The sequence below is a fragment of the Morone saxatilis genome, unplaced genomic scaffold (genome assembly GCF_004916995.1).
Source record: "Morone saxatilis isolate NCDOM2014 unplaced genomic scaffold, NCSU_SB_2.0 Contig6, whole genome shotgun sequence".
Taxonomy (NCBI): Eukaryota; Metazoa; Chordata; class Actinopteri; family Moronidae; genus Morone; species Morone saxatilis.
The window spans coordinates 161,552-170,696 of NW_023340206.1; the positions used below are offsets into that span (position 1 = coordinate 161,552).

General features: G+C 39.2%; 1 protein-coding gene across 1 annotated transcript in view; it reads left to right on the plus strand.

Annotated features, from left to right (window-relative positions):
- LOC118340156 (guanylate cyclase soluble subunit beta-2-like) overlaps positions 1–9,093 on the plus strand; it is a 21,760-nt gene extending 12,667 nt beyond the window's left edge. The window contains exons 9-13 of the mRNA XM_035678028.1: positions 2,700–2,823; positions 2,901–3,055; positions 3,726–3,887; positions 7,534–7,688; positions 8,847–9,093. Of these exons, the coding sequence (XP_035533921.1) occupies positions 2,700–2,823; positions 2,901–3,055; positions 3,726–3,887; positions 7,534–7,688; positions 8,847–9,093 (843 nt within the window). The remainder of the gene's footprint in view (positions 1–2,699; positions 2,824–2,900; positions 3,056–3,725; positions 3,888–7,533; positions 7,689–8,846) is intronic.
- Positions 9,094–9,145: the final 52 nt, after the last annotated feature.

Consider the following 9,145-nt stretch of genomic DNA (forward strand, 5'->3'; position numbering starts at 1 on the left):
GTTGAATTTCATATTCATAACTTATTACGGTCTCTGCACAGTTATTAAACCTTGCCACCAGAGCGCCCCACCTAGTGGTGGATTGTTTGACACATTTTTAGCGGAGCCATGGGCAATTCATCGTACCAAAGTTTCGTTTCCAATCACTTTGTGCTGATGCGGAATATAAACTTTTCATTTTTAAAGAAGCGCCACCACCAAATTTCGCGCAAATTTCATTGTGTTACAAACAGCATGTTGATCGGTCGCACACAACCCGATTTGCGTGGAGTGTGAGAACCGTTTCATCGCTGCTTTACAGCTTTTAAATAAACCAAAGCAACTGCCCCGTTTGACCAAAGACCTCAAACTAAACAGAAAGTCGGCCATTTTGGATTTGTTGCCAACGAAATCCGAGGGAATTATCGGACCTACTTCAGATTTTTAAACCACACCATCTAAAAAAAAGAATTTCATTTAAAAAGTTTGATAAAAACACCATGGATGTGGCGTCCCGTGGCATTCCAATTTTCGAACCTTTTGCCATTTAAAAGAGGATTTGTCATAACTTCTCGGCAACATATCCGATCGCAACGAAACGTCACATGTCTGATAAGATGTCCACCCTGAAGACGTCAATGTGATAACGTCAAGTAATAGTACAGCGCCACCTTGTGGTGAAAAAATTAATTTTATATTTTCATGGTTCTAATCTAGCAGACCAGCTTAAATTTACTATATAAAATGCCAAAACACATTGTTAATGATATGTGATGAATGTGTTGTCTGTGTCCGTTGTTGAAATTTTATGTACCACCACAAACACAGATTTGCTATACTTGATTGTACACTGTCCCATTCGGCTCCAAACTTCACTTGTCTAAAACCCGCTAAAAGAAAAACATCTTTTATAAAAATATATTCTTTAAGATACTTCCTTTAAATAGTCCCACAAGGGGCCAAATTCCAAAATATTCCATAATATTCGTGGTCATTTTTGGCGATTTTGGGTGTTTTTTTTTTAACAAACTCCTCCCAGAAAATTTATCGGATCAACTTCAAATTTAATCAGCGCAATCAAAGACATTCATGATTAAAAGTTGTGCTATTTACGGCATTGCGTCGAACGGCATGCCTGTACCGATGTGTCGAATTCCGCCCAATCAATAATCACACTTAATAACCGCTGATGTATAAAAAAATTTAAATTAAATTGTTCTCTTTAAATATATTAGAGGAAAAAAACATTTTGCAGCATTTTTCACAGCAAGTCTGTATTCGCCGGCTGCGAGGTCCCATTCAATGCTGCTTGCAGCTTTAATTATTATTGTTATTATGATTTTATTAATTAATTAAATAAATTAATCACATTTTTGGTGCTTGAAAACTCATGAAATGCTTGAAAACTCATGAAACTCTGCACAAACTTAAGTGGTGGTGAAAATGTACGTACTTTTTTGGTCCCACATAAAATAAAATTTGGTCGGATGACCCTTAAGACATTGATATTGACATGTTATGAATCTTGTTCCCACTGTTGCTGTGGGAACAAGGCAAATGTTGCTATTTACTTATTTAAATTCACAAAAATTGCCACACAATGTCAAAAGTCATATAGTTTCACATTTGAGTTTGGTCTGCATGGGTGTGGTAAAATGGCTCTACAGCACCCCTGGCGGCATGTTTCACCCAGATGTATGAACATTGATAGGCACATGTATCATGGCCAGACATACGAAAAAAACCCTCTTCCCAACAGGAAGTTGGTCTTTTAGAATTAAGTGCTCTTTCTTGCAAGCATTGTAATTTAATGAACTCCTCCTAGGGAATTCATCAGATCGGCTTTAAATTTGGCCACTGCAATTTAAAGTTATACAATATATTTCCATGTAACAGGAAGTTGTCATAACAGCGTACATGGTCTAATCTCCACCAAACTTTACATAATTGATAAGACTCACCCTTAACAAATGTACGTGCCAATTTTCAGTCATAGTGATGGCGCCACCTACTGGTAACAGGCAGCCTTGTGTGGCTTACTTCCTCAGATCTTGATCTGATTAAAGTGAAATTTTCATGATGTGGTCCACACATGATACGCTGGTGCATGACGGGGCTGCAACACATGTAGAGTGCAAGGGTCCGATCATTGCTGTTTGCTGCTTTGATTTATTTTGTGCTTTTTTTTCTTATGTATTGGAATATTCTGTATTCTATCATCACTGTACAATTTAAATGTTTTAAAAAAACCTCACACCATCTGCCTTAGGCTACAGGCTTGTGGTACTCAGATTGTGCCACATTGCACACAATTGTTACACCCAGTTGTACCACTTTGGCTAAGAACATTCAAGCCCTGTACAGGAAGGGCCAAAGCCGTCTCTATTTTCTGAGGCGGCTGAGGTCCTTCAACATCTGTCGAACCATGCTGTGGATGTTCTATGAGTCTGTGGTGGCCAGTGCTATCCTGTTTGCTGTTGTCTTCTGGGGCAGCAGGTTGAGGATAGCAGATGCCAACAGACTCAATAAACTGATCCGCAGTCTCAGATTGTGCCACATTGCACACAATTGTTACACCCAGTTGTACCACTTCTCCTAGCCTATTTGCAGTTTGTGTTGATTTCCAATTTAAATCTGAAATTTGTACAGTAGTTATGCTTTAGTCTTTTCACTGGTAGGAAAATATAATTTATTTTGTGTGTGTGTGTGTATGTTTGTAGGAGGAACTGAGAATCCTGTCGCAGCACCTAGAGGCTGAAAAACACAAGACAGAAACTCTGCTGTATGCCATGCTGCCCCGCCACATAGCCAATCAGCTTAAAGATGGGAAGAGTGTAAAAGCAGGTCAGTCTGTCCATCAATCAAGTGGTCTATGTCTAAAATCTGTCTGTTGCTGTGTCAAAGTGTTTTTTTTTATTTAGGGGACTTTGAGGTGTGCACTATTTTGTTCAGTGATGTGGTGACCTTCACGAACATCTGCGCTGCTTGTGAGCCCATCCATATTGTTCATATGCTGAACTCCATGTACTCCAAGTTCGACAGACTCACCAATATACATGACATCTACAAGGTATTATCCCACCTGTTACATTTGTCCTCTCTGAATGAGGCTTTGGTTGGATATTCTAATGGCTGAAATGTTTCTAAAAATTTCTAAAGGCTATTTATGGTCAAAAAAGAAAGCTATTGTGTTGAAGCTAAATTGCACTCTTGTACTGGATAAGGTTGCCTTTTCTGCCATTTCCCACCTGTGCTTACTCAGATTTTCATGTCTACAGTATAGTTTTTATATTGTCTTGATCTTTGTAAGGGGTTCTCCCCCACCCTTCAGCACTAAAATCCCTCTTTTAATTAAATTTACATGTGTAGTAGTTGCTTGGTTTTAAATCTGGATTCTTTCAAATTCCTCATTGAACCCATTTGAACTTTTATCATTAAACTAAAGATTCAGCATTGATGGCAAAAATAAAGATAAGAGAGATAAGAGGTTCCTTGAGATATTCATTAGCATCGCAAAAACAAAAAAACTATAAAAAATCTAACCTTAATAATAAATATAATAATAAAGTGATATAGACAAAAAATATATGTATATGTTCCCCTTCTGTTGGTATATGTATAATTGGGTGGATAATATAGGTACGGCATGCTGAATATTATAGGTGATTTTGCATTAAAAGGTTAAAAGAGGTTAAAAGAATTTCACATTGCTCAATCAAATATTGTTTGAATTGTCTTGGGGGTTTATTGGTTTCTCAAAGGTAGAGACTATTGGTGATGCATACATGGTGGTGGGTGGCGTTCCAGTCCCGACAGAAACCCATTCTCACAGAGTGGCAAATTTTGCTTTGGGTATGAGAATAGCAGCCAGAGAGGTCACCAACCCTGTGACAGGCAAACCCATACAGGTAAGATTTTTTAATCATGTCAGATAATTAATTATTTAACTACATTTTTATGGTCTGTCTGACTGTTTGTCTGTCTGTCTGACTGACTGAATGACTGACTGACTGGTCCATATGACAAAGACTAGGGAACTGGTTGTGGACCTGAGACAGGCCAAGGCTCCACTGACCTCTGTTTCCATCCAAGGGGTCAGTGTAGACACTGTGGAGGATTACAAGTACCTGGGAGTTCACACAGAAAATAAACTACACTGGGCTAAGAACAATCAAGCCCTGTACAGGAAGGGCCAAAGCCGTCTCTATTTTCTGAAGTAGCTGAGGTCCATCTGTCGGACCATGCAGAGGATGTTCTATGAGTCTGTGGTGGCCAGTGCTATCCTGTTTGCTGTTGTCTGCTAAGCAAGTTGAGGGTAGCAGATGCTAACAGACTCAATAAACTGATCCGTAACGCCAGTGATGTTGTGGGAGTGGAGGTAGACTCTTTGACAGCAGTGTCAGAGAGGAGGATGCTGTCCAAGATTCATACCATCTTGAACAATGTCTCCCACCCACTCCACAATGAACTGGTTAAACACAGGAGTACTTTCAGTATGAGACTCACTCCGCCTAGATGCACCACAGAGCGGAACAGGAAGTCATTCCTCCCTGTGGCCATCAAACTGTACAACTCCTACCTCAGAGTGTCAAAACTCTGAGTTATTAGTCATTAAACTGGTGCTGTCATGTGCTATAAGTCGGATTAAGTGCAATACCCAGGTCAATGGGCAATTCACTCGATTTTTATGTCATTCTTTGTAATTCACAATCTTAAAACTCATTACTATTTTTAATTTTAACTTAATTTCTGTCAGCAAGACTGTGGAATATGTTGACACTTATGTTTGGATTTACATTTACTTCATAGATAGGCTATTATTAATCTATTATATCTCTTAGGCTCTTATTAACAAGTTTCCCCCCGGGGGATCAAAGTATTTCTGATTCTGATTTCTAATGTATATCAAAACCAAAAGAGTAATGGTGCGTATATTGTTCCTGTGGCATTTTTAACTTCTGTGGAAAATAAGAAATCTGAAAGCTGAAACCCAGTCCCTCAATTAAAATTTTCTAATATTCAATTAAATTTGATTTGTATTTCGCCAATTCATATCAAAAGTTATCACAGGACACTTTTCAAATAGAGCAGGTCTAGACCGTACTCCTTAAAAAATTATTTAAAGACACCCAACACTTCCCATCACGAGCAAGCACTTGGCCACGGCGGCAAGGAAAAACTTCCTTTTAAGAGGCATAACACCTTGAAAAGACCCCAGCTCTAGGTGGGCAGCCGACTGCCTCGACCAGTTGGGATTAGAGAGAGAGGGTAAGAGAGGGGGGTAGAGGGGATGAGTGGTAAAGACAGAAGGACAAAGGTGCACAGCAACAACTATATTAGTAGAAATGACTAATGATGATGATGATGATGATGAAGATGATGACAACAACGACGATGATAGCCACAACGATGGGGGATGATGAATAATAATAATAGTAATAATAATAATAATAATAGTATTAAAGCTACAAGCAGCGATGAACAGGCCCTCCTACTCTGCACGCGTCAGGGTGTGCTGCTGGGTTTGGGCTATGGGTCCAAGAGGCGTTTTTGCTTGTCTGATTATGATACACGTGCGTACCAATTTTCATACATGTCGGTCCTACCTGGCTTGGGCACATTATGTGATGCCCAAGGATAAGGGAATACGGAAATGTCTCCTACCTTTGAATTTTGTGCCAAGTTTCATGAGTTTTGCTTCCAAAAATGCGATTCTTTTGGCAGAAAAATAATAATAATATCAATAGGGTCGTTGCGCGCTTAGTGCTCGGGCCCTAATAACCCGAGCAGCTGCAAATAAATAAATAAATATCAGTAATATTAGCAGTGGGGGTCAAGCAGGACCACGGCAGCAGGCACCACCAGGATCCATGAGAACCTGCGAGACGAGAAAGCACAAGAAGAAGTGAAGTTAGTAACATGCATTAATGGGACATTAATTGGTCCAAGTTTGAACCTTGTGGAACTCCATGACTAACTTAAGGGTGCATGGAGGATTCATCGTTAACATTTACAAACTGAGATCGACCTGAAGTAGGACTTAAACCAGCTTAATGTGGCTTTTTTAGAAGGGGTGCTATTTTGAAAGGACTATGGTTCATAGCCTGAAAAAGAAAGAAAAGATTGATCATATCCAGTAGTGTCAACTAAGAGTAAAACTTCTTTAAGCAGCCTAGTTGGGATGAGGTCTAAGAGACAGGCTGATGGCTTCGATGATGAAGTTATCGAAGTTAACTGATGCAGATCGTTTGCAGAAAAGTAGTCTAAGTATACGTATATCTGGGTTTACAGTTGTTAAGATTCCTGTATGTGGAGAGAAATTGTTACCTGTTGAGGGCAGGCGGTGATTAATTTTGTCTCTAATAGTAATAATTTAATCATTAAAGAATCTCATTAAGTTTGGCTACAGTCCTGAAGAGAAACCTGGGGTTATTCTTAATTTCCTCTATTATTCTATGAATAATAAGCTGATCTAGCATTATGGAGGGCCTCTATATGTTTTCAAGATTATCTTGCCAGATTGAACGTGATTCTACCAGCTTGATAGAATGGCATTTCCTTTCAAATTTCCATTAATTGGCAGGTTTCCTGATTATACCTCCTATGTTTTAATATCTTCTTTTTCAGAGGGGCAATATAGTCTAGTGTTGTTCACAGTGAGCCTGCACCACTATTAACAAGATGATCAATTTGGAAGGGACTAAGGTTATCATAGGAGTCCTCTGTTATATTGAGACATGACATTGAATTAAATACAGATGGAATCTCCTCCTTAAATTTAGCTACAGCACTATCAGATAGACATCTGCTGTCCAGGTACAGACGAGCAGGTTGTTTTAAGAAATGTGAGTATTAATATGGATTTATTTAGATACATATTCTTCATGACACAGCCAGGTCTCAGTAAGACAGAGTAAATCTATATCTTTATCTGATATTAATTCATTAACTAGAACAGCGTACTACTCAGGTTTCTTTGTTTACTGTACAATGTTTTGCACTTTAAGTTGTAAGTGGTATGTATATATTTTATTCTTCTACTTGTTGCCTCAGGGAGTCGGCCAAAGATAGACTTTCATTGTACGTACAAACCTTGTGTTTCTTACTGTACATATAATAAAAAACCTCCTGAATCATGAAGCTTAGCTTTAGAAGACAGAGACCTGATGTTTAATAGTCCACATTTCATTCTTTTTTTTTGTGCTACTGTGGAGTTTGTTCAAATTTTTATTAGGTTTTTATGTTTAATACTTTATCTTTAAATAGTTAAGGTTGTCAGGGGGCAGTCACTATGAGGTTTTGGGTGGGTAACTGTGTGCAACTAGTGTAAAACCAAACTGGAAGACAGTCAAGCAGCTTGCTCAGGTAAACTCTGTATCCAGATGAGCATAAACACACTTCCTGCCTCCTAAAACAGTATAATAACAGAAGCAACAAGCAGGGCTGGAGAGGATAACACATTTGCTACTGGTTTATATAACAATGAAGACCATTATTGTGTTTGTGTACTCCACTTAAAATGTATGTGCTGACATGGTGTGACATATGTTTCAGATTCGTGTGGGTCTCCATACTGGTCCAGTGTTAGCTGGGGTGGTAGGGGAGAAGATGCCTCGCTACTGCCTGTTTGGAGACACTGTTAACACTGCCTCCAGGATGGAAAGTCATGGACTCCCTGACCACATTCACCTGAGCTCTTCCACATACAGGTGTGTGTGTGCATGCAGGTGTATCACCCCCAGCAAACTGTTATGACCTACAACAGAGGCAGGGACTCTTAACTCTGTAACACTTAATTCCACAGGTAGAATACAAATTTTTAGTCTTCTGATGACTCAAAGCACTACACTACTGTAGCACGACTCGCTACTAACGAGGGTTCTCCCAGCACATAGACCAACCACAGGGATAGTTGAACAAGACGACTTTATTCTTTTGACTGCTGCACACACAATAATCACACAACTGAGCCTGCTTCCTGAAGTCTATGCAGGTCTGCTCCAGTTGTGTCTCCTCTATCATGTGTCAAGCCTCGAGGTCCAGCACACTACTGCCTTAAAAGAGGTTATCTGTCCCATAATTATGAGACTATTGTAGTCACTACCAACATTTCCCCAAAGCTGTGTCATTGCAATTACCATAAATGTTAGATAACTTGTTTTCTTGAATATAAAGAAGGCTGGTTTGACCACATAAATGCAAATTTCGGCTGCCTTGACCACAGTGTCTTACAGCAGGACAACAATCCCAACAACTTGCCTGTGCCTGTTAATATTAATGCCATCCACATTAAATAGCATTAATATTTCCCAGTGTTTCATACCAAGAAGGAAATAAGCAAATTAAGCCCACGTTCTTATCTGTAACCTAGTAATTAGCAATGACTCATAACTAGGCTACCTCAACCTTTCTAGTAATAACTCATATTTAAGAGATATGGTGTCTGTTTTTTTCTTTTATGAATACAATGTACAGCTGTAAATTTGGCCTAACTGGTAGTAGTTCATAGTAGTAGCAGACCATAGTTACTCACGTGAGTACGCAAATAAACACAAATCATATTGTAACAACTTGGCATTACTGTAATGTGATCAGGGAAAACTGGAAGTTTGGAAAGTTTGCTATATATGACATATATATACACACATACCTTAAGGACAGTGCAAGGTTTATTATGCATCTAACTGTGAACAATCTTAAACAGTGTCACTGCATTGAGGATGGGGAGGCTGCCTACTATTAATTTTGGGCATATGGCCAGGATTACACATTGCACTTTTAACTATAGAAAATGTTAATTTATTACACTTCTGTGTCCCTCTGTGTGCCCCTACTCAACCGCTCTTCCCACCCCCATCCCTTTTCAGTGAGTTAAAGGATGCAGGGTTCAACATACAAGAGCGTGGGCAGATTGAGGTGAAGGGTAAAGGCCAGATGACCACTTACTTCCTGTTGGGGAACATGTTGGTGTCAGAAGATAGCATCATGGGAAGAAAGGTTGGAGGGACCGGTCTTTACAGGGAAGACCTTCAAAAAGGTAAAGAACAATATATGGAAAATTATAACAAACGGTTCCACCATCAAGGTGTGGCAGCTGTCACTCTCATGATGTAATGGTTTATAGAGAGTATATTAACTATACGGACAAAAGTATTTGGCCACACCT